The sequence below is a fragment of the Eucyclogobius newberryi genome, unplaced genomic scaffold (assembly GCF_026437365.1).
Source record: "Eucyclogobius newberryi isolate DKJ021-1_F unplaced genomic scaffold, fEucNew1.0.hap1 SCAF_9, whole genome shotgun sequence".
In the NCBI taxonomy this organism is placed as follows: domain Eukaryota; kingdom Metazoa; phylum Chordata; class Actinopteri; order Gobiiformes; family Gobiidae; genus Eucyclogobius; species Eucyclogobius newberryi.
Window position 1 is genome coordinate 4710725 of NW_027316532.1, and position 25035 is coordinate 4735759.

Consider the following 25035-nt stretch of genomic DNA (forward strand, 5'->3'; position numbering starts at 1 on the left):
CTTCCATCAATCACCACCACCTGTGCTACAACAATCAATTTATATACCTTCACCCCTCTACTACTTCCTTCACCCTTTCACAATAAAACACATTTTGTGTGTGAGACATAATACAGGTTTGCCATAGAGACAATCATGACATGGGACAATCATGACATGGGACAATCATGACATGGGACAATCATGACATGGGACAATCATGACATGAGACAATCATGACATGGGACAATCATGATATGGGACATTCATGACATGGGACAATCATGTTATGGGACAATCATGACATGGGACAATCATGACATGGGACAATCATGATATGGGACATTCATGACATGGGACAATCATGATATGGGACAATCATGACATGGGAGCATGGATGTATTAATATAACTGGATAAGACACACACCCCTTAATCCAAATTGAGTAGTGGCCGCTCCGTGATACTGCAGCCTCATGGCCCAGACCATTCAAAACCTTCGGCTTGTAAAATTACCAACAGTGCTCAAGTCTTTTTAATCCATAAATAGAATAAATGGAATTTTGAGGATTTTAGAAACAATGATTGAATGAAATTCCATTTTTGTACGGTAATCTGCTGTCGGCGTGCAGGCTTCCATCGTGCAAAGCATCATGGGGAAAGGCCCAGAGCGTGCTCCACAACCAGGAAAAAATGCAGAAGAAAGAGATTGAGCACAATGAGCACTCGCCAATGACTTGGACCGCCATCTTGTCCCCCTGGGGCTTGCATGGGACAACCATAACACTAGACACAGACTCATTAGGCAGCAGCATGTAAAACTGTAATCATTATTTACCACAGGGACAATCTCACCAAACGTCATAATTATAAAAACATGAGAACCTGTCACATGGAGTTTAACCTAAACCCAACTTGCCTAATATTTACCCTATGAGGACCACATTTTTGTTCCCCACAAAGAACACAGAAAATAAGAATGCAAATCTTAGTGGAACTACCGTGGTTAAATCAAGAAAATAAACAAATAACATACATGGATCAAATCTGGTAGAAAATGTCCATAACGTGCCCTTATTAGCTCAAAATGGAGTTTATAAGCTTACTAACTCACTTGCCCATGCCCTTTGCTGTTTATAAAGTGAAAAATAACATCTTTGGCGGTCCATTGAATGACAGATAACGTGTGATAAACCCGTTGGTCAGAGGAGGAGTGAAGGACAGAGGAGGAAACGTCGAGCGCTGGTCCCTGCAGTGAGCAGCATCGATCCACCCAGAGCTCCTCCAGCACAATGAGACGCATCGATCAGGCACGCGCTCGCTGATAAGAGCTCTACACTGCCCCCTGTTGGCTGGGACCACACGCTCTACACTTCCCCCTGTCTGCTGGGACCACACACTGTACACTGCCCCCTGTCTGCTGGGACCACACACTGTACACTGCCCCCTGTCTGCTGGGACCACACGCTGTACACTGCCCCCTGTCTGCTGGAACCACACACTGTACACTGCCCCCTGTCTGCTGGGACCACACGCTGTACACTGCCCCCTGTCTGCTGGAACCACACACTGTACACTGCCCCCTGTCTGCTGGGACCACACACTGTACACTGCCCCCTGTCTGCTGGGACCACACACTGTACACTGCCCCCTGTCTGCTGGGACCACACGCTGTACACTGCCCCCTGTCTGCTGGAACCACACACTGTACACTGCCCCCTGTCTGCTGGGACCACACACTGTACACTGCCCCCTGTCTGCTGGGACCACACACTGTACACTGCCGCCTGTCTGCTGGGACCACACACTGTACACTGCCCCCTGTCTGCTGGAACCACACGCTGTACACTGCCCCCTGTCTGCTGGGACCACACATTGTACACTGCCCCCTGTCTGCTGGGACCACACACTGTACACTGCCCCCTGTCTGCTGGGACCACACACTGTACACTGCCCTCTGTCTGCTGGGACCACACACTGTACACTGCCCCCTGTCTGCTGGGACCACACACTGTACACTGCCCCCTGTCTGCTGGGACCACACACTGTACACTGCCCCCTGTCTGCTGGGACCACACACTGTACACTGCCCCCTGTCTGCTGGGACCACACGCTGTACACTGCCCCCTGTCTGCTGGAACCACACGCTGTACACTGCCCCCTGTCTGCTGGGATCACACACTGTACACTGCCCCCTGTCTGCTGGGACCACACACTGTACACTGCCCCCTGTCTGCTGGAACCACACACTGTACACTGCCCCCTGTCTGCTGGGACCACACACTGTACACTGCCCCCTGTCTGCTGGGACCACACACTGTACACTGCCCCCCGTCTGCTGGGACCACACACTGTACACTGCCCCCCGTCTGCTGGGACCACACACTGTACACTGCCCCCTGTCTGCTGGGACCACACGCTGTACACTGCCCCGTCTGCTGGGACCACACACTGTACACTGCCCCCTGTCTGCTGGGACCACACACTGTACACTGCCCCCTGTCTGCTGGGATCACACGCTGTACACTGCCCCCTGTCTGCTGGGACCACACGCTGTACACTGCCCCCTGTCTGCTGGGACCACACGCTCTAATAATAATAATAATAATAATAACTTTTATTTATATAGCGCTTTTCAGTGACCCAAAGACGCTGAACATATACAAAAAAGGGGGGGGTATTTACAGACGGGGGGACAACACGTACAATACACATTAATATACAGATAAAATGAACAAGACAGAAGAAGTAGAGAGAAAAAGATGGGGATGTAACAGGGGGTAGGCAAAGAGTAGGCAATGGGGTAGAGGAGGCTAGGGGTAGGGGAGGTCATAGGCTTGGGTGAAGAGGTATGTTTTTAGGCGGGATTTGAATGTTGTGAGTGAGGGAGAGTGGCGGACAGGTTGGGGGAGGGAGTTCCAGAGTCGGGGTGCTGTTCGGGAGAATGCTCTGTCGCCAAAAGTTTTGAGTCGGGATGTTGGTGCAGTCAGGGTGAGAGAGGAGGAGGATCGGAGAGCTCGGGTGGGGCGGTGGGGGATGAGGAGGTCAGACAGGTAGGGGGGGGCAAGGTGGTGAAGAGCTTTGAAGGTGAGGAGGAGTATTTTAAAGTTTATGCGCTGCTTGATGGGGAGCCAATGGAGAGAGCGGAGAACGGGAGTGATGTGATCACGGGACCGAGTGTGGGTGAGGAGGCGGGCAGCGGAGTTTTGGACCATTTGGAGTCTATGGAGGGAATGGGAGGAGATGCCAGTGAGGAGGGAGTTGCAGTAGTCAAGGCGGGAGGAGATGAAGGCATGGATGAGGGATTCAGCAGCGGGGAGGGTGAGGCAGTGTCGGATTTTGGCGATGCGGCGGAGGTGGAAGTATGAGGTCTTGACAATGTGGCTGACATGGGGAGTGAAGGAGAGGGTGGGGTCCATGATGACACCGAGATTGCGTACCAGGGTAGAGGGGGTGATGGTCGAGGTGTCGATGCTGAGTGAAAAGGGACCAGTTTTATTGAGAGTGGATTTGGTGCCAATGAGGAGGAGCTCTGTTTTGTCACTGTTCAGTTTGAGGAAGTTGAGAGTGAGCCATGATTTTATTGTAGAGATGCAGGTTTCGATGTGGCTGAGGGGAGGGTTTTGGGTGGATTTGGTGGTGAGGTATATCTGGGTGTCGTCAGCGTAGCAGTGAAAGTCCAGGTTGAGTTGGCGGAGGATGTGACCAAGGGGGAAGATGTAGCAGATGAAGAGGAGGGGGCCGAGGACTGAACCCTGGGGGGCCCCTGCGTTACTGGGGAGAGGGTGGATGAGTGACCGGAGAGGGAAATGAACTCTTGCCTGTTGGTGAGGTAGGATGTGAGCCAGTCAAGTGCAGAGCCCTCAACACCCAGTTGGCGCAGCCTTTGTAGGAGGATGGAATGGTTTATAGTGTCAAAGGCTGCGCTGAGGTCTAGTAGTAACAGGATGTTGAGGGCCCCGGAGTCTGCAGAGGTGAGGAGATCGTTGAGTACTTTGACCAGGGCTGTTTCAGTGCTGTGAAGTGGGTGGAAGCCAGATTGGAGGGGTTCATAGAGGTTGTTTGACTGGAGGTGGGTGTGAAGTTGGGCGGCGACAATGCGTTCCAGCGTTTTTGAGAGGAACGGCAGGTTGGAGATGGGGCGGTAGTTGGAGAGGTTGGCAGAGTCTAGGGTGGGTTTTTTGAGGATGGGGGTGATGGAGGCCAGTTTGTAGATGGAAGGAACATGGCCGAGGGATAAAGACTGGTTGAAGAGGGTGGTGAGATGGGGGATGAGAGCAGGGAGGCAGGCCTTGGTTAGATTCGTTGGGAGGGGGTCGAGAGAGCAGGTGGTGGTTTTGGAAGCGGTGATGAGGTCTATGATATGAGAGGAGTTAACAGAGGAGAAGGTGGTGAGGGGAGGGAAGGGTGGGTGGTCAGGGAGAGGGGGGGGGCAGGGGGGGGGGGGGGGGGGGTGGTGATGGAGTTAATGGAGACGGCAGTCATGGAGCTGTTGATTTTGGAAATTTTGTCATTGAAGGCAAGGAGGAAAGAGTTGCAGAGGTCAGGGGAGGAGGGTGGAGTGATGTCCGGTGGCTGAAGCAGCTTGTTGACGGTGGAGAACAGGGTGCGAGGGCTCCGGTGGGAGCTGTTGATGAGGGTGGAGAGGTGGGCAGATTTGGCGGCTTGGAGAGCGTCACGGTAGGAGGAGATGTGTAATTTGAAAGCTTCGGCGTGGACGGTGAGGCGGGTTCTTTTGAGGAGTCGTTCGAGTTGGCGGCCAGTCTGCTTCATGGTGCGGAGTTCAGGGGTGTACCAGGGGGCGGGGTTGATGTATGAGACGGAGGAGGTTTTCCAGGGGGCTAGGGAGTCAAGGGAGTCGGAGAGGGTGGTGTTGAGCATGACAGCATAGTCGTCGGGGGACTCTACACTTCCCCCTGTCTGCTGGGACCACACACTCTACACTTCCCAGTGTCTGCTGGGACCACACACTGTACACTGCTCCCTGTCTGCTGGGACCACACGCTCTACACTTCCCCCTGTCTGCTGGGACCACACACTCTACACTTCCCCCTGTCTGCTGGGACCACACACTGTACACTGCTCCCTGTCTGCTGGGACCACACGCTCTACACTTCCCCCTGTCTGCTGGGACCACACACTGTACACTGCCCCCTGTCTGCTGGAACCACACACTGTACACTGCCCCCTGTCTGCTGGGACCACACACTGTACACTGCCCCCTGTCTGCTGGGACCACACACTGTACACTGCCCCCTGTCTGCTGGGACCACACACTGTACACTGCCCCCTGTCTGCTGGGACCACACACTGTACACTGCCCCCTGTCTGCTGGGACCACACTTATACATAATTTAGAAATCATGTATAATTTTCCTTCCACTTCACAATAGTTAGCCACTTTGTGTTGCTCTTTCACAAAAAAAATGCCATTACAATTCCTTTAAATTTGTGGTTGTGATAAAATGAGTATGGACACTTTTACAAGCCACTGAAAATGTATGACTTGACTTGGTCTCGTGAGAATTGCATTTCATCACATCCCCATTATTTGCCAAATAAAAAGATATGTCAATGCATTTATTTTGTTAAATGACTTTTGTCAGTATATATATATAGGATATATAAGGATTCTTTTTTAGAACTCAGTGCTATATCCTGTAATTTTTCAACATTTTGTCACCAACTGCCCCTTGACACCTGCAAAACCATGAATATTTACCACATGCACTGTAGTAATGTAAAGTGTGCTTTTAGAAGTTATTTTACGCTCTAAGATGAGATGTCAAAGCAGAGGCACAAGAGCACATTTAAAGGCCAATAACAGTACAAACATTGGATAATATGTGCATACAGAGACGGCGATGGGGTGAACAGGTCTTACAAGTGGAAGAGCAGGATGAAGTTGAACGCGTGGCTCATGGGCCGGGGCAGGAAGAGTCGTCCCAGCATGTGCAGGTGAGGCTTGAGACTCTCAGGGTGAGGCTGAGGAGCAGAGGAGGAACTGGGGTACAGCAAACCCGTGTCTGAAACGAGACAGGAGGAGAGGGGTAAAAATATCCTTAGAGCACTTGTGTGACGTAACGTATTGTGACTTAAACACACTGTCAGTCGCCTGTTCTAAATAATCCATGGTTTTACATCAACTGACTAAACAGAATTGTATATGAAGTTAAATCCACTATTTCTTCAATGTGTAATACACACATGTATTTATTTTATTATGTCTGTTAACGCTGCAAAAAACATGATCTCAGTATATACTTTTTTTAAAGACCTAAATTATAAAACACAGTCAATATTTGCGAGTTGAAGCAAAAAAAAAATACAAATTGCTGATTGTTGATAATCGTGAATAATCGTAAAAATTGTAACCCTAAAATTCAATATTTTACACAAACTGGAGAACTACTACTATTATTCACATAGAAGTAAAGGTCTTTATTACCAGCTCTGGTGTTCTCTCCATCATCCTCCTCGTCGTCGTCTGTCAAACCCTGTGGTTCTAACCCCATGGGGCTCATCACGATGCACTCTGCCACTCCAGTCTGAAAAACATCGATGAAATGACATTGCTTGGTTGCTAATAATAAACAAAACAACGTACCATACTACTTTTTCCCACGCTTTCAACCCTGCTGCGCATACAACAGTGTGTTTATAGATCTTTACTGGCTAACGGCCACCGGGGGGCACTCTAGCTGGAAGCACAAGCGTTTGACACACTGTAGAAGAAGACATCAGTGGACATTGGTCACTGTCCAGGGGACACAACATGTCCTCTGTATTTTAAGCTTCAAAACGCTGTGTGTTTTATTACAATCAGACTCATATTCACAGAAGAAACAAGTCTAATGAGGAAGACATGCAATATACGGTGGTCTGCAGTTTTGAACCTGCCGCATTGAAGTGAGACTTTCTTGGCCAGACCTGACCCGAAGGTCAAAAGACAACCTGTGCATCACTACCATGGAACATCTTTCATGTTACACCGTAACTCTCACTCGCTAAGTACAAGCTCAGGAGCAGATGAACCAGATGTGAAGACACAGACACAGGTAAATCAGCTCACACAGAGTCATCAGCGACAGAGGGGGCAGTAGGGACAGATGTGATGTGTTTTCAGTTTGTCAAGCTTCAAAATGCAGCGTTTTATTACAATCCAACTCATATTCACTGCTGTGTATGTGTAAATATATCATAATACAACGTGGGCACCTGCAGCTTATTGACAGGTATATTATCTTTTCTTTGTAAATTTTGTTTAGCGCAGCTTTTATTCAGGAGCACTCTATAGCCCGAAAATTACGGTACTTATAGTTTACTGACAGAAGATTAAAGTATTTGCGCAGATTACAAAGGATTTCAAACAACTGGATCTGATTAAAATGCTTTTAATTGCACAGCCCTAATTGGCGCAACATGAAATACTAATAATATACTGTAGATAGGAGTTGATACCTTTAATGTCTCCAGTTGTATGAGCTGACATCTCTGAAGGAGGTCCACGAAGAGGTAGATCAGCAAGGCCTGAACAAGACGGACACGTTCTTTAGTGAGTCCAGTATTTTCATTTCATCTATAACTTTTAGCTTAGTTCATTCACTTTGCAGTACACCAGGGTTTTGGCACCATTTGGAAATCCCTGTACCAGCTAGACCAGTGGTTAAACTATAAAAATGTAACAGTTCGAGACAATACATTTCCAAATTAGAGCTGGGTTTCGATTCAAATTTCAAAAATCGATTCGATTCCGATTTTTACGTTTCAAAATCGATTTTCTCAGATTCCATCTGATTCGATTCGGTTAATGTTATTAAAAATGAAAAATGTATTTGAACCGTTTCCTTCACTTCATGACTGTGTAGAGAAGCAACATATTCAAACTAGTATTATATCAATATCAAACAGCAAATCTTACAAGTATTGGTAGTTACTGATGGAAGACTGATGAAAAGGTTAAGGGTCAATCTACCTTCAAGAAAGATGATTCAGGACAATAAAGGCGCCGGTCCAGCTGGCAGCCCGGTGCAACGCTCCGCTCTTTTTTCACACTTTTTTCACACTTATGTGCTTTATCTTTTGTATTTTGTAAATATTTTTTCTACTTTAGTTGTACGATCGGGGGTTTTGTCTATAGGAGTTTTTGTTTATAAGAGTTCTTCTATTGAGAGTGTTTTTTAAACTTCCTATATTCTGTTATCTGTCCTTTTCCTCTGTATCTACCTGCGTTGTATCAATGAAATTTCCCCATGTGTGGACAATAAAGGATTATCTTATCTTATCTTAAATGGAGGACATCATTGAGGTGACTACATCTGCAATAGTAGATTCTACTGGGACACTAACCAGTGCATTATTATTATGCTTGAAAATAATTAAGAATTCACCCAAAAGCGGTTGCTACCAAAAGCATTTTTATTTTAAAACTGCTCATACACTGCCAGTACTTAAACTGGAAGTATAATAATAATAATTAAAAAAAAAAAAAAAAAACGTTTTAATTTTTTTTTTTTTAATCGATCTTTGGACGTATGAATCGATAATCGGTCATTAATATGCGAATCGATTAAAAAACGGAAAAATCGTTTTTTTTCAACCCAGCTCTATTCCAAATATAGATTATACAGACAACAATTACAGCTGTGTGAGCTTTGGTCTTGCATCTCTGAGTCATCCTCCAACTAGAGATGTGAATTACTCCAATTGTGATCAAGGTACGAAAGCCCTGAGAGGCACAAAGAGTAAAGGGAAAAGAAGAAAATCACGATCCTTTGAGCTTGCAAGTTTAAAACACCATGTTCTTTTGCTATGTCGACAGAGTGACTAGATCTCCTTACAATTCATGGGAAAAATAAACACATAATGATGAATTGTATTGGTGGTATAGAATAAAATGACATATACATCTAAAAATATTTCCATTGCTGGCGGGACTCTAACCCGTCCGGTGAGTGAGAGTTGAGTGCTCTATCGATAGCGCACTAAACACTTCTCAGGGCTTGCATGGATAAAAGCCTTTTTACAATGTAGGCACAAAATCTAATGAAGTTTTCGTTGCACAATCTGATTGGACCGAAGTACAAGCGGAGCAGCGTGATTGGCCGTGCTTCTCGCAAATGTTGAAAGGTCAACCAGAACCGATGAAGACCAACAGCTTGGATCAAACAAAGACATTTATAATTTCACACTAAATATTCCTAATTCGATTGTATAAAATTAGGGATGGAGCAGTCTCCGTACTGTCCGATATTCACGTCATTGAGTATTATCGGTATCGGCAACAAGCACCGATATCAGTCTGCCGATATTACGCTCCGGTAATGGAAGAGTTAACCTTACCCTTCAAATACAGGAAGAAAACAACAGCTACATGGCTTTCTGCTGCTGTATTCTAACTGAACAGGATGCAAACGTTGATCCAGTCTTTATGGTCTTAAGTCTTGTGGATATTCTCCCATCGATATCTCTCTCTTACCTGTACGGAGAATCCCACCAGAAACGAGACGAGGAAAGGCAACAGTCCTGCATGAGCTATTGTCACAGGGAGACCTAAGAAAAGCACAAGAGAACCAGTTCATTCAAAGGGCAGCGGTCACTTGACATTAGAGCCGTGTCAGTTAGTCAATGAATTGCTCGATGGTGTCTTGGTGAACCAAAGTTTGTATTAGTTGACTATTCTAATCGATCGGCTGGCCATTTCTTTACTCGAATGAGAATTTCTTTAGTCGACTACCTGGCCTCATAACATTCTAGAAAGTCTTTCATTCAAAACTGAGCTGGAGACAGGTCAAAATGATATGGTGGAATTTGTTGACCCATGTCTCTGTAATAACTGAACCGATCCATGCGAAACAAAAACTGACACAAAGAGTTACCTTTACCCTTGGCCTCCATCTGAAAATTGTAGAATGTGAACACCTATTCAGTTTTAATACTAATTTGCTTTTAGTCTTAAAAAAGCAATGATCAGCCGCAAATTTTGCACTCAATCCTGAAACGATGCACTTAAAACGTAAGGTACCATTTAATCTCAGTGACCACACGTCATAAAGCACTAAAATCTACTTCGCCAATAAAACCCAAAGATGGTGTTTCCAATTAACTCTGCAGAGGGTGGTTTAATATGAAGTGCATTTACATTTGTAGAGGGTTTTTAAAGAGTCTATAAGGACGTGATTATACATGAAATAACACATGATTTTTCGGCCGTGGAGATTGGAAAACACTCATTTACATTTTATTTCCTTTTTAACACCAATATGAAACCAATAGGTTCTACATGTGCAGCGAGGGTTGAGTGAGGCAGAGGAGGGTCTACATGAGGAGAGGTGCTGAAACTGAAATTGTACATAACCTACAATTAACAAATAGTGTAGTCAGGCTGCACCAAATAAATTGTCTGTTTGCTATAACCCGACCCACCATTTTTCAAGTGGGTAGGTTTTTTTTTTTTTTTTTTTAAACTTTGAAGGCAAAAAAAAGATCCCAAATTAATTGTATGTTTGGTGTAACCCTACCAAATTTTTTCAAGTGGGTTGGTAGGAAGGTAAAAAAAAATCTAAATTTGTATATAGAATTTAATGATAATTTGCCTATGAAATTAAGTTAATGTTATCATTTATCAAAAGAGACGCTACCGTAAATGTACAAAACAAAAAATGAATAAGTCCACCCAATAAACTATTTTTGTACAGGACAAATTATTTTATTTTTTGGCCATTTTCATGTCGTAGAATTGTCGACGTCATCATATATGACAAATTCTGCATATGTCACCCACTGTCAAATCCCGTTTTTTCTATTCTGCCAGTGATACGCAGTGACCGCCAGGGGTCAGGCTTCAACAGACAATGAGTTGAACGTTCTCAGCTCGTGCTAAGTTTCATTTTCATTTCTTTTTCGGCTTCGTAATATTTTTAGCGAGTTCCAGTGATACAAAATTATTCAACACGGCGCTTTTTTGAAAAAACGGTCGGTGAGTCGGCGAAATATAAGAAAAATAAAAGAATTCAGTCGGCTATAATTTTGACGGCTCGGTCGGGTACGGTAAACAGACATATTATTTTGCTCTACCTCATTATGAATTATGTCTAAATTAACATTCCAGTAGATATAATAGTTTGTCTTGTCCCTTCAGTTCAGGTCATGTTTAAAAGGTGAGTTTGCGATGGGCATGTTTTTGTATATTTGAATATGTGCTTAGTAGTAGTAAATTTCAATAACTTGGCACAGATTTTGTGGAATGGCTCAGTAAATGTAGCCTAAATAAACAGAACTTAGAAAAGAATAAAGCCTGACTCAATCGTCATATTCAGCTGCGTGTTAATAATGTCCTTCAATCATCCTTCTTTATATCGTATGGGTCCTCAGAAATCGGTACCTTCACTCACCGAGGATTCCTGTTCCCAGTATGGTCGCTATGGTCAGGAAATCTGTAAAAAAAAGAAGAAAAAAATCTAATGTTAAAGATTTCACTGTTGTTTGATCGTGGTGTTAATAATCGTGAATAATTGTTGAATTGTGAGGTTTCTTATAATAAATAAATAAATGTAACACCAAAATGTGAAACTCTAAAACTTTCCTGAAATCGAAAGAGTTTTGTAAATAAATACATTCTAAATCCCAAAAAGATAATATATTCCTTTATTGTCCCACATGGGGAAATTTCATTGATGCAACGCAGGAAGATACAGAGGTAGATCCAGAAGAAAAGAACAGATCACTTATAGGAAGACTGAAAACAAAAACAAAAACTCCTATAGACAAAACCCAACAAGGGATGGAGGGGAAAAGTAAAGATAAAAATAAATACATAAATACCATTGCATGTGATCACGACAGTAATTGCACATGAATATGTGTCACGACGGCACATGGATTGCACATGAATTTCACCGTAATTACACATATGACGGAATTGCACATGGTTAGGTCAGTATTGCGAGTGTTCAGGACTAACAGTGTTTGTTATAAAGTCTGACAGCAGCAGGAAGGAAAGACCTGCGAAACCTTTCCTTCACACAGCGAGGGTGGATCAGTCTCTCACTGAAGCTGCTCTCCAGAGCGGACAGAGTGTCCTGCAGGGGGCGACACTCATGGTCCAGCATAGATGTGAATCTAGCTAGGACCCTCCTGTCCCCCACCTCCTGCACCGAGTCCAGAGCACAGCCCAGGACGGAGCTGGACTTCTTGATGACTCTGTCCAGCCTCCTCCTCTCCCTCTCTGTGATGCTGCTGCTCCAGCAGGCCACACCTACAGGAGCTGATGCCACCACAGAGTCATAGAAGGTCTTCAGGAGTGGCCCTGTCACTCCAAAAGACCTGAGTCTCCTCAGGAGGTAGAGCCGACTCTGGCTCTTCCTGTACAGTGCGTCTGTGTTATGAGTCCAGTCCAGTTTGTGGTTCAGATGAACACCCAGGTACTTGTATGAGTCCACTCTCTCAATGTCCCGTCCCTGGATGTTCACTGGTGAGGGGGCAGTGGGGTGACGTCTGCGGAAATCCACCACCATCTCCGTCTTCCCCGCGTTGATGAGGAGGTGGTTCCGCTGACACCAGTCCACAAAGTCCTGCTCCAGTCCTCTGTACTCCTCGTCATCGTCGTCCGTGATGAGTCCGATGATGGCAGAGTCATCAGAGAACTTCTGCAGGACACAGCTGTCCGTGTCATGTCTGAAGTGAAAAGGGTGAAGAGAAAGGGCGCGAGGACAGTGCCCTGGGGCGCCCCCACACTGCAGGTCCGAGTGTCCCGTGCTTTCACAAACTGGGGTCGGTCCGTGAGGTAGTCCAGGATCCAAAAAGGAAGTAAATGTTAGCCTAGTTTCAACATATTTATTACCATATTGTATATACATTTAACACAAAAAAATGTGATTACATCTAACTGCTGATTTTTAGGTTTTACTTTACAAGTACTCACAGAAATGTTGATTTTAACATTTTTCTGTGTTCATTTTATCTACAGATATATTAAATACAACTAATTTTATACCTCAATGACAATTTTGAGGCTAGAAAATAGTTTTTTCGCCATCATTTGTCATTGAAACACAAACATTTCTACTTCTAAACAGTTCTTACCATGTCAGGTTATCATAATATATTGTGGATTAAGTAATTTATCCCCCAGTCGCATGTGAAGACTACAGCATTTAAGGAGTCTTTCTACTGACTCTTTTGTCCAGTCATTTCTGCTTTTGTCGTCCCAAACCGCCTCATATTGACTGCATTGATCAGACATTTAAGTTTCATTCAAATCCTCCGCGTCCAATCATCTGTGTGAATGAGCCGTCGCCCGGGATCAGCCTCTGCATCATTTCCTCACTCAAGGATTTGAAGAAAAACACAGGAGAATCGATGCCAGTGATGGAAAGTGGCAGCACAATGGTCTCCACGGTGACTATCTGTTATTTCTGCTGGGTAAAGTCATAATTGATACAGATATAAAAGTAGATGTTGCGTTGTTGTCGTGTTATGTCGTATTGTCATGCTGTCGTTTTGTTGTCGTGTTCTCATGCTGTCGTGTCCATGTTGTGTTCATGTCGTGTTCGTGTCGTGTTCGTGTCGTGTCCGTGTCGTGTCCGTGTCGTGTTCGTGTCGTGTCCGTGTCGTGTCCGTGTCGTGTCCGTGTCGTGTCCGTGTCGTGTTCGTGTTCGTGTCGTGTTCGTGTCGTGTACGTGTCGTGTACGTGTCGTGTACGTGTCGTGTTCGTGTCGTGTCCGTGTCGTGTCCGTGTCGTGTTCGTGTCGTGTCCGTGTCGTGTCCGTGTCGTGTCCGTGTCGTGTTCGTGTTCGTGTTCGTGTCGTGTTCGTGTCGTGTACGTGTCGTGTACGTGTCGTGTACGTGTCGTGTTCGTGTCGTGTTCGTGTCGTGTTCGTGTTCGTGTCGTGTTCGTGTCGTGTTCGTGTTCATGTCGTGTTCGTGTCGTGTTCGTGTCGTGTTCGTGTTCGTGTCGTGTTCGTGTGGTGTACGTGTCGTGTTCGTGTTCGGTTCGTGTCGTGTACGTGTCGTGTACGTGTCGTGTTCGTGTCGTGTACGTGTCGTGTTCGTGTCGTGTACGTGTCGTGTACGTGTCGTGTTCGTGTCGTGTTCGTGTCGTGTTCGTGTTCGTGTCGTGTTCGTGTGGTGTACGTGTCGTGTTCGTGTTCGGTTCGTGTCGTGTACGTGTCGTGTACGTGTCGTGTTCGTGTCGTGTACGTGTCGTGTACGTGTCGTGTTCGTGTCGTGTCCGTGTCGTGTCGTGTTCGTGTTCGTGTCGTGTCCGTGTCGTGTTCGTGTCGTGTACGTGTCGTGTTCGTGTCGTGTACGTGTCGTGTTCGTGTCGTGTCCGTGTCGTGTCGTGTCCGTGTCGTGTTCGTGTCCGTGTCGTGTACGTGTCGTGTTCGTGTCGTGTTCGTGTCGTGTACGTGTCGTGTACGTGTCGTGTTCGTGTCGTGTTCGTGTCGTGTACGTGTCGTGTACGTGTCGTGTTCGTGTCGTGTTCGTGTCGTGTTCGTGTCGTGTACGTGTCGTGTACGTGTCGTGTTCGTGTCGTGTCGTGTACGTGTCGTGTACGTGTCGTGGTCGTGTCGTGTCCGTGTCGTGTACGTGTCGTGTACGTGTCGTGTTCGTGTCGTGGTCGTGTCGTGTCCGTGTCGTGTTCGTGTTCGTGTCGTGTTCGTGTCGTGTTCGTGTCGTGTACGTGTCGTGTTCGTGTCGTGGTCGTGTCGTGTCCGTGTCGTGTCCGTGTCGTGTTCGTGTTCGTGTCGTGTTCGTGTCGTGTTCGTGTCGTGTACGTGTCGTGTTCGTGTCGTGTACGTGTCGTGTTCGTGTCGTGTACGTGTCGTGTACGTGTCGTGTTCGTGTCGTGTCCGTGTCGTGTTCGTGTTCGTGTCGTGTTCGTGTCGTGTTCGTGTCGTGTACGTGTCGTGTTCGTGTCGTGTACGTGTCGTGTTCGTGTCGTGTTCGTGTTCGGTTCGTGTCGTGTTCGTGTCGTGTACGTGTCGTGTTCGTGTTCGTGTCGTGTACGTGTCGTGTTCGTGTCGTGTTCGTGTCGTGTACGTGTCGTGTTCGTGTCGTGTTCGTGTTCGTGTTCGTGTCGTGTTCGTGTCGTGTTCGTGTCGTGTTCGTGTCGTGTTCGTGTTCGTGTCCGTGTCCGTGTCGTGTTCGTGTCGTGTTCGTGTCGTGTTCGTGTCGTGTTCGTGTTCGTGTCGTGTTCGTGTTCGTGTCGTGTTCGTGTCGTGTACGTGTCGTGTTCGTGTCGTGTCCGTGTCGTGTTCGTGTCGTGTTCGTGTACGTGTCGTGTTCGTGTCGTGTTCGTGTACGTGTCGTGTTCGTGTCGTGTTCGTGTCGTGTCCGTGTCGTGTACATGTCGTGTACATGTCGTGTACATGTCGTGTCCATGTCGCGTTCATCTCGTGTTCATGTCATGTTGTGGTGCTGTCGCGTTCAAGTCGCGTTCATGTCGCGTTCATGTCGCGTACATGTCGTGTACATGTCGTGTCCATGTCGTGTCCATGTCGCGTTCATGTCGTGTACATGTCGTGTCCATGTCGTGTCCATGTCGCGTCCATGTCGCGTTCATCTCGTGTTCATGTCGTGTCCATGTCGAGTTCATCTCGTGTTCATGTCGTGTTGTTGTCATGTTGTGGTGCTGTCGCGTTCATGTCGCGTTCATGTCGCGTTCATGTCGTGTACATGTCGTGTCCATGTCGTGTCCATGTCGCGTCCATGTCGCGTTCATCTCGTGTTCATGTCGTGTCCATGTCGCGTTCATCTCGTGTTCATGTCGTGTTGTTGTCATGTTGTGGTGCTGTCGCGTTCATGTCGCGTTCATGTCGTGTCCATGTCGTGTCCATGTCGTGTCCATGTCGTGTCCATGTCGTGTCCATGTCGTGTTCATGTCGCGTCCATGTCGTGTCCATGTCGTGTCCATGTCGCGTTCATGTCGTGTCCATGTCGTGTCCATGTCGTGTCCATGTCGTGTCCATGTCGCGTTCATGTCGTGTACATGTCGTGTCCATGTCGTGTCCATGTCGCGTTCATCTCGTGTTCATGTCGTGTCCATGTCGCGTTCATGTCGCGTTCATGTCGTGTCCATGTCGTGTCCATGTCGCGTTCATGTCGCGTTCATGTCGTGTCCATGTCGTGTTCATGTCGCGTCCATGTCGTGTCCATGTCGTGTCCATGTCGCGTTCATGTCGTGTCCATGTCGTGTCCATGTCGTGTTCATGTCGTGTACATGTCGTGTCCATGTCGTGTCCATGTCGTGTCCATGTCGCGTTCATGTCGTGTCCATGTCGTGTCCATGTCGCGTTCATGTCGTGTCCATGTCGTGTCCATGTCGTGTTCATGTCGTGTACATGTCGTGTCCATGTCGTGTCCATGTCGTGTCCATGTCGCGTTCATGTCGTGTACATGTCGTGTCCATGTCGCGTCCATGTCGCGTTCATCTCGTGTTCATGTCGTGTCCATGTCGCGTTCATCTCGTGTTCATGTCGTGTACATGTCGTGTCCATGTCGTGTCCATGTCGTGTCCATGTCGCGTTCATGTCGTGTCCATGTCGTGTACATGTCGTGTCCATGTCGTGTTCATGTCGTGTCCATGTCGTGTCCATGTCGCGTTCATGTCGTGTACATGTCGTGTCCATGTCGTGTCCATGTCGCGTCCATGTCGCGTTCATCTCGTGTTCATGTCGTGTCCATGTCGCGTTCATCTCGTGTTCATGTCGTGTTGTTGTCATGTTGTGGTGCTGTCGCGTTCATGTCGTGTACATGTCGTGTCCATGTCGTGTCCATGTCGCGTTCATGTCGTGTACATGTCGTGTCCATGTCGTGTCCATGTCGCGTCCATGTCGCGTTCATCTCGTGTTCATGTCGTGTCCATGTCGCGTTCATCTCGTGTTCATGTCGTGTTGTTGTCATGTTGTGGTGCTGTCGCGTTCATGTCGCGTTCATGTCGTGTCCATGTCGTGTCCATGTCGTGTCCATGTCGTGTCCATGTCGTGTCCATGTCGTGTCCATGTCGTGTTCATGTCGCGTCCATGTCGTGTCCATGTCGCGTCCATGTCGCGTTCATGTCGTGTCCATGTCGCGTTCATCTCGTGTTCATGTCGTGTTGTTGTCATGTTGTGGTGCTGTCGCGTTCATGTCGCGTTCATGTCGCGTTCATGTCGCGTTCATGTCGCGTACATGTCGTGTCCATGTCGCGTTCATCTCGTGTACATGTCGTGTCCATGTCGTGTTGTTGTCATGTTGTGGTGCTGTCGCGTTCATGTCGCGTTCAAGTCGCGTTCAAGTCGCGTTCATGTCGCGTTCATGTCGCGTTCATGTCGCGTTGTTGTCGCGTTCATGTCGCGTTCATCTCGTGTTCATGTCGTGTCCATGTCGTGTCCATGTCGTGTTCATGTCGCGTTCATCTCGTGTTCATGTCGTGTCCATGTCGTGTCCATGTCGTGTACATGTCGTGTCCATGTCGTGTCCATGTCGTGTCCATGTCGTGTCCATGTCGCGTTCATCTCGTGTACATGTCGTGTCCATGTCGTGTTCATGTCGTGTCCATGTCGCGTTCATCTCGTGTTCATGTCGTGTTGTTGTCATGTTGTGGTGCTGTCGCGTTCATGTCGCGTTCATGTCGCGTTCATGTCGCGTTCATGTCGCGTACATGTCGTGTCCATGTCGCGTTCATCTCGTGTACATGTCGTGTCCATGTCGTGTTGTTGTCATGTTGTGGTGCTGTCGCGTTCATGTCGCGTTCATGTCGCGTTCAAGTCGCGTTCAAGTCGCGTTCATGTCGCGTTCATGTCGCGTTCATGTCGCGTTCATGTCGCGTTCATGTCGCGTTCAAGTCGCGTTCAAGTCGCGTTCATGTCGCGTTCATGTCGCGTTCATGTCGCGTACATGTCGTGTACATGTCTCGTTCATGTCGTGTACATGTCGTGTCCATCTCGTGTTCATGTCGTGTCCATGTCGCGTCCATGTCGTGTTCATGTCGTGTCCATGTCGCGTTCATCTCGTGTTCATGTCGTGTTGTTGTCATGTTGTGGTGCTGTCGCGTTCATGTCGCGTTCAAGTCGCGTTCAAGTCGCGTTCATGTCGCGTTCATGTCGCGTTGTTGTCGCGTTCATGTCGCGTTCATGTCGCGTTCATGTCGCGTACATGTCGTGTACATGTCTCGTTCATGTCGTGTACATGTCGTGTCCATCTCGTGTTCATGTCGTGTCCATGTCGCGTTCATCTCGTGTTCATGTCGTGTTGTTGTCATGTTGTGGTGCTGTCGCGTTCATGTCGCGTTCATGTCGCGTACATGTCGTGTACATGTCGTGTCCATGTCGTGTTCATGTCGTGTTCATGTCGTGTCCATGTCGTGTCCATGTCGTGTCCATGTCGTGTCCATGTCGCGGTCCATGTCGTGTCCATGTCGTGTTCATGTCGTGTCCATGTCGTGTCCATGTCGTGTTCATGTCGTGTCCATGTCGTGTCCATGTCGTGTCCATGTCGTGTCCATGTCGCGTTCATGTCGCGTTCATGTCGCGTCCATGTCGCGTCCATGTCGCGTCCATGTCGCGTCCATGTCGCGTCCATGTCGTGTCCATGTCGCGTCCATGTCGCGTCCATGTCGCGTCCATGTCGTGTCCATGTCGTGTTCATGTCGTGTCCATGTCGCGTCCATGTCGCGTCCATGTCGCGTCCATGTCGCGTCCATGTCGCGTCCATGTCGCGTCCATGTCGCGTCCATGTCGTGTCCATGTCGTGTCCATGTCGTGTCCATGTCGTGTTCATGTCGTGTCCATGTCGTGTCCATGTCGCGTCCATGTCGCGTCCATGTCGCGTTCATGTCGTGTCCATGTCGTGTCCATGTCGCGTCCATGTCGCGTCCATGTCGCGTCCATGTCGCGTCCATGTCGTGTCCATGTCGCGTTCATGTCGTGTACATGTCGTGTCCATCTCGTGTTCATGTCGTGTCCATGTCGCGTCCATGTCGTGTTCATGTCGTGTCCATGTCGCGTTCATCTCGTGTTCATGTCGTGTTGTTGTCATGTTGTGGTGCTGTCGCGTTCATGTCGCGTTCAAGTCGCGTTCAAGTCGCGTTCATGTCGCGTTCATGTCGCGTTGTTGTCGCGTTCATGTCGCGTTCATGTCGCGTTCATGTCGCGTACATGTCGTGTACATGTCTCGTTCATGTCGTGTACATGTCGTGTCCATCTCGTGTTCATGTCGTGTCCATGTCGCGTTCATCTCGTGTTCATGTCGTGTTGTTGTCATGTTGTGGTGCTGTCGCGTTCATGTCGCGTTCATGTCGCGTACATGTCGTGTACATGTCGTGTCCATGTCGTGTTCATGTCGTGTTCATGTCGTGTCCATGTCGTGTCCATGTCGTGTCCATGTCGTGTCCATGTCGCGGTCCATGTCGTGTCCATGTCGTGTTCATGTCGTGTCCATGTCGTGTCCATGTCGTGTTCATGTCGTGTCCATGTCGTGTCCATGTCGTGTCCATGTCGTGTCCATGTCGCGTCCATGTCGCGTTCATGTCGCGTCCATGTCGCGTCCATGTCGCGTCCATGTCGCGTCCATGTCGCGTCCATGTCGTGTCCATGTCGCGTCCATGTCGCGTCCATGTCGCGTCCATGTCGCGTCCATGTCGCGTTCATGTCGCGTCCATGTCGCGTCCATGTCGCGTCCATGTCGCGTCCATGTCGCGTCCATGTCGCGTCCATGTCGCGTCCATGTCGCGTCCATGTCGCGTCCATGTCGCGTCCATGTCGCGTCCATGTCGTGTCCATGTCGTGTTCATGTCGTGTCCATGTCGTGTCCATGTCGCGTCCATGTCGCGTCCATGTCGCGTTCATGTCGTGTCCATGTCGTGTCCATGTCGCGTCCATGTCGCGTCCATGTCGCGTCCATGTCGTGTCCATGTCGTGTCCATGTCGCGTTCATGTCGTGTCCATGTCGTGTCCATGTCGCGTCCATGTCGCGTTCATGTCGTGTCCATGTCGCGTTCATGTCGTGTCCATGTCGTGTCCATGTCGTGTCCATGTCGCGTTCATGTCGTGTCCATGTCGTGTCCATGTCGTGTTCATGTCGTGTCCATGTCGTGTCCATGTCGTGTCCATGTCGCGTTCATGTCGTGTTCATGTCGTGTCCATGTCGTGTCCATGTCGCGTTCATCTCGTGTACATGTCGTGTCCATGTCGTGTTCATGTCGCGTTCATGTCGCGTTGTTGTCGCGTTCATGTCGTGTTGCTGTCGCACGCGGGACAGTGTTTTTAGCCCCGTAGCTCGCCTCGTACTCACAGCACTGCAGGTAAACGGTGCGCTGCCTCCAGGACCGCTCCTGCTGCTTTACCCTGACGGACAGCGGCTCCACGCACAGCTCCGGAGCGGGACAGCGGGGGTCTGGGCGGTGGTGGTCCGGGCAGCGGGCTGTGATGGAGGAGGAGGAGCGGTCTGTGTGGATGCTGCTGCGGCTGATGCTGATCTCCTCTGCGGCGGTCGCCATCTTCTTCGGCAGCATCCTGGTCCTGGCGTGGGCGCGCGCGCGCTGTTGCCCCGCCCCCTCCTGCAGCACGGGAGCGCGCACGTGGCTTTCTATTATTTTCACTATTTTAACACTATATTTCTGATATTTAGGAGAGGATCTGGGTTAGGTTTATGTTTAGGACCAGTTTATCTGGTTAAGATTAGATCAGGGCGTTGGGGCATATGTTAGAATTCTATCAACTTTTTGGGGGGGAAGGTTAATTTTAGACAATAACATATGAAATGACATGAAATAACATATTATGTTATTTCACATTCAGGATCAAATTATGGTTAGGATGAGGTTTAAAAAACATTAATTTTGTTAAGATTAGAGCTTTGGGACATGAAATGCTAGCACCAAAGCACCAACCCTGGACAAAATGCCAAACCTTTAGAGCGTCCCTTCAAAAGTGTGTTCCTGGGCTTGAGCCTTACTGATTAAAATGATTAAATCTCATTTTCACACAGCAAAACCCTTTGTGGCTAGGTGGTTTTTTTATTTTTTATTTCGTTAATTTTATTGTATTTCTGTTTTTGTAATTTCTTTGTGACTTTAATGCATTTTTCCTGCTGTGAAGCACTTTTAATTGCCCTGTGTATGAACTGTGCTCTACAAATAAACTTTCCTTGCCAAAACTGCCAGTCAGTTTTTAAATGTGTCTAACTCGCACCAAGCTCGTACAAACCCGTTGGCACATTTCTAATATCCAAACTTTAGGTTAGGGGTGCCCACACATTTTTGGCTCACGAGCTACTTTTATATTCGACAAAGCCTGAAGATCTACCTATAGATCTAAATTATTGTATAATTTAGTAATATTTTTGTCAGTATCAAACAGGTTTTGATTTTCCATAATTAGGCTGTAGCAGTGCTTCTCAATTATTTTCTGATAAGCCCCCCCTAGGAAGAAGAAAACACTTTGCATGTATGCTTATTGGCCCCTCATTGTAGCTCTTTTAAGCATTATATCATTTATTAGTGAGATCAGCGCCACGGTAACGCTCGGGGGAGACAGATTTGTGAAGAATAAAAACGCATTTACAGGTGAGATTATGTTCTGGAACTACCTGTCTCCTCCTCTCTCTTTCCCTCCCTCTCCTCCTTTGAGCTTGTGCGTTCCGTGGCTCCACTTTGCGAGCCACACTCACACTGCGCGACTGCTGTCAGCGGTGGGGCCCCTTTGCTTTGCCAGATCTTTCCAGCACTTTTTGGCGCTTTTCGGCTTTCCACTGCCTCTGCGATCGACCGGTCGATCGCGATCGACGTATTGGGCACCCGGTGGGCACCCCTGCTTTAGAGTGTTGTCTTTAGATCAGCGTTTTCAGGAAGAGAGAAGTCAAACTTGTGCAGACTGCCCCACATAACCGTGGGAACTACGGGAACTACGGGTGCAGAGGGTGCAATAGCATCCCATAGCCCTTTTCACAAATCCGACCGACTAGTGCCAGTTGCCTTAAAACTGTCGAGCTCCACTTCCTGCTCCATTCATTCCTTATGGAGAATTAGCAGAGTCTCGCTAAAATAAATCAATAATTAATGAACACAAAGCGGAGAGATGGATAATTACAGGCAGCATCTTAAGACCTTTAGGACCTTTATGGACTGTCCAATCCGTACAGCCTTCAAACTCAAACAAAGTGAATATAGTATAGTATATACAGGTATATTGCTATATTTTTGTTTGCTACTTTGTTTGCTATCAGTCTTCTCTCATAAATACCTATAATATTGAAACATTGTACAGACAAAAACAAATGTTGCAATACTGTAACATGCGTTTCTGACTACATTCATTTAAAGGAATAATAGAGGATTTTTGGCGAGCAATCTGAGTCTCATTTCCTCGTGGTGTGGACAGCTGAGTAGTTCTCCCACATGTCAATCATTCCCTGTGTCCTACTGCACACCTGCAGCCTCATTCCCAGGATAGCAGCACGTTTCCCTGGCTGCGCATGTGTGGTTGATATGCCGGTGTGTGTTTAGCGAATTCCTTCAGTGTACAGTACAAAATGACAAGAAAGACTGTATTCGAGCTCAGAAGAGACGGAGATCCGTTAGGCTAATAAACAAACGCATGTGTAGGTGCGGGGCTGTTGCGTGCTCACGCACGAGGTTTGATGATAGGCGCCACGCACGAGGTTTGATGATAGGCGCCATCTTGAAAAGAACAGGAGGGTGGGGGGTGGATGCGGCATGCGCAGTCGCTTGAATTCTCAAATCGGCGAAAAATCCTCCTATTATTCCTTTAAATACCCACAAGTGCAAAAAAACATGCCAAGCTTAGAAAAATTTTAGCACCAGGCATTTGAAATAGTTATTATTATGAGATACTTTGCTCTTAATTACTAAATAATTATACATATATTTGGACCCAAAGGCTTTATTCGACAGGACAGTTGAAGTGTGAACTGGGGATGGACCTGGTCTTGGTCAAGGGCTGGAATCAAATCCACAACGCCCCTAACCACTAACCACAGATCATATTTTTGTGAGTACTATTCTCTTTGGTATGGTCCTGTTCTGGTTCTGGTTTAGTCCTGGGCTAGTACAGGTTTAGTTTAAGTGTGAACACTACAGAACATACTTTAAGGGTAAAGAGTAAACTGAAGATGAAATTAGATCATTTTATTTCTTGAAAATCCAAATACCTCCAGAGAACGAAACAGCAGAAAGGCAAAAAGATAGGAATCACATGCAGATTTACAAAACATAGCTCAGAATAATTTAACATGAACTTAAACAAACTTGTGCTTGTTTCTCGCGTTAGCTACAAAGGATTGTATTCCGCACTTTACCCAGTGTTTCATGTGCATTTGACCCACATTGTGCCTCTCCTGTTGCACACGGTGTATAGGCTGTACACAGCAGCTCACTGGCCTCACATGCTCAGAGTCTTGTGCACAAAACTACTGCTAAATATTACCCATGCTAAACAGAAGACATTCATAACTATTGAAGCATGCAACGAAACAATATAAAACATCAGGTTCTAAGCATAGAACACGTAGAATTAACCATCATTTCATTATTGGAGTTTGAGACCTCTGCATTTGTAACCTACTGTCTGTCAAACAAATTCACATTTTACCAATAGAAGGCACAATTTTACAATTTTAAAGCAGTTGATTCATTTAATCAAAAATATATATCAGAACCCACATTATGGAGATAAAGCAGAGACTGAATCTGGAAGACTTCTCTGCCATCCCCGGTCTCTCTCTCTCTCACTAGATGTCACAGTCTATGATCTCGTTCATCAACTCGTCTGTCACCCCCATCCCTGCTCGGCTTGGCCAATCATCTCTCAGCAAGCATGCTCGTCGCCTCCTACAGCTCCTCCTCCAATGAGCGGCTGGGGCCAAATTCAAAAGGATTGCTCTGATTCTCAAGTTTGATTTAAACTGGCCTCCACCTAATCACCACCTCTCCAGAGCTCATCTTCTCATCTTTGGACCCTCTCTTCCTTCACCTCCAGCGTCTCATTTCTTATAATTCAATACTCCGCAAATTGAATAGATGCTCATTTATTCTCGCTGAGGCCAAAGTTGTATCAATAAATCATTCATTAATCGCATCGTTCTCTCTGTCTGAGTCTGTCCAGGTTGAAATGGTTATAGCAAAAGTATAATTTAACACACATATTACTTATAACATAATACACATCAGTACAAATAGTGAGTAAGAATCCCAACGGTACACGTGACATTCATCATAGACACAGCTAACACGGCACTCGCCCTCCAGCCTTTCAAACAGAAGGAAACACAAGAGAAACACAACTAACTAAAGCACACACCATGCCTAAGTACAGACCACTTCAACCAAAGCACTGTTGAAAATGTGTAAGGGCATTTCATTTGGACATAATCCAACTCAAACTTTTTTTATTGCTTGCACTACATGTCCTTATTGCTTTTTCTCTACTCGCCGTGTTTGGTTGTGCAGTGAGAACCCTCGAGTCTAAAGCTTCTGGTTGTGTTGTGAAAAGGCAAAGTCCTTCAGTGTAAATCCACATTTAAAATGATTGATTGCCTCTTAAGAAACTGTCAAAACCATTAAAGGACACACGTTATGCTGCAATATATATATATATATATATATATGTCTTGCTATGTATGCTCTTTTTTGCTTTGGCATCTCATTTTTTTTAGAACTGAAATTAATGTATGTATTGAAAAGCACATGTTACTTTAGGCGGGTCCCGCATCAGGTTTTGGTGTTTGCACTCCATCTACTGGCAGCAGAGGGAATTACCATGGGGAAATAAACAGAAGCTAGCTTTCCCTTGACATGCTAATGTAAGCACACAGTTGTAATGACCCATTTGGCATCAGTAATGCTCAGAACTAGTCTTGTGATGATTTAGAGGTGCTGTTTTTACGGTCTTAAAACATGAAAAACAAAGATAGTTCATTTTAAACTGTTTGCAGCAGTCCACATGCATTGCTCACTTTCCTAATGCCTTCCCAGCATTGTGATTATCCACAGCAATGAGTTCATAGCATTTTTTACAATTTTCAATGGTCAGAGTTTTACCATCACGGCATAGCTAAC

At 46.9% G+C, this 25035-nt stretch overlaps 1 protein-coding gene and 1 long non-coding RNA gene across 2 annotated transcripts in view; both read right to left on the reverse strand.

Annotated features, from left to right (window-relative positions):
• The window catches only part of LOC140354308 (uncharacterized), a 31695-nt gene extending 11224 nt beyond the window's left edge, over positions 1-20471 (reverse strand). Inside the window, exons 1-6 of the mRNA XM_072439273.1 lie at positions 20253-20471; positions 11372-11413; positions 9457-9530; positions 7440-7508; positions 6427-6526; positions 5863-6004 (exon numbers count right to left, since the gene is read on the reverse strand). Coding sequence (XP_072295374.1) covers positions 5863-6004; positions 6427-6526; positions 7440-7508; positions 9457-9530; positions 11372-11413; positions 20253-20457 — 632 coding nt within the window. The 5' untranslated portion in view covers positions 20458-20471. The remainder of the gene's footprint in view (positions 1-5862; positions 6005-6426; positions 6527-7439; positions 7509-9456; positions 9531-11371; positions 11414-20252) is intronic.
• Positions 20472-23091: 2620 nt separating this feature from the next.
• On the reverse strand, positions 23092-24248 carry LOC140354413 (uncharacterized). The gene is made up of 2 exons (XR_011925966.1): positions 24134-24248; positions 23092-23680 (listed from the first exon to the last, which is right to left on the reverse strand). It is a non-coding gene; the product is annotated as an uncharacterized lncRNA (long non-coding RNA).
• Between the last annotated feature and the right edge of the window lie 787 nt (positions 24249-25035).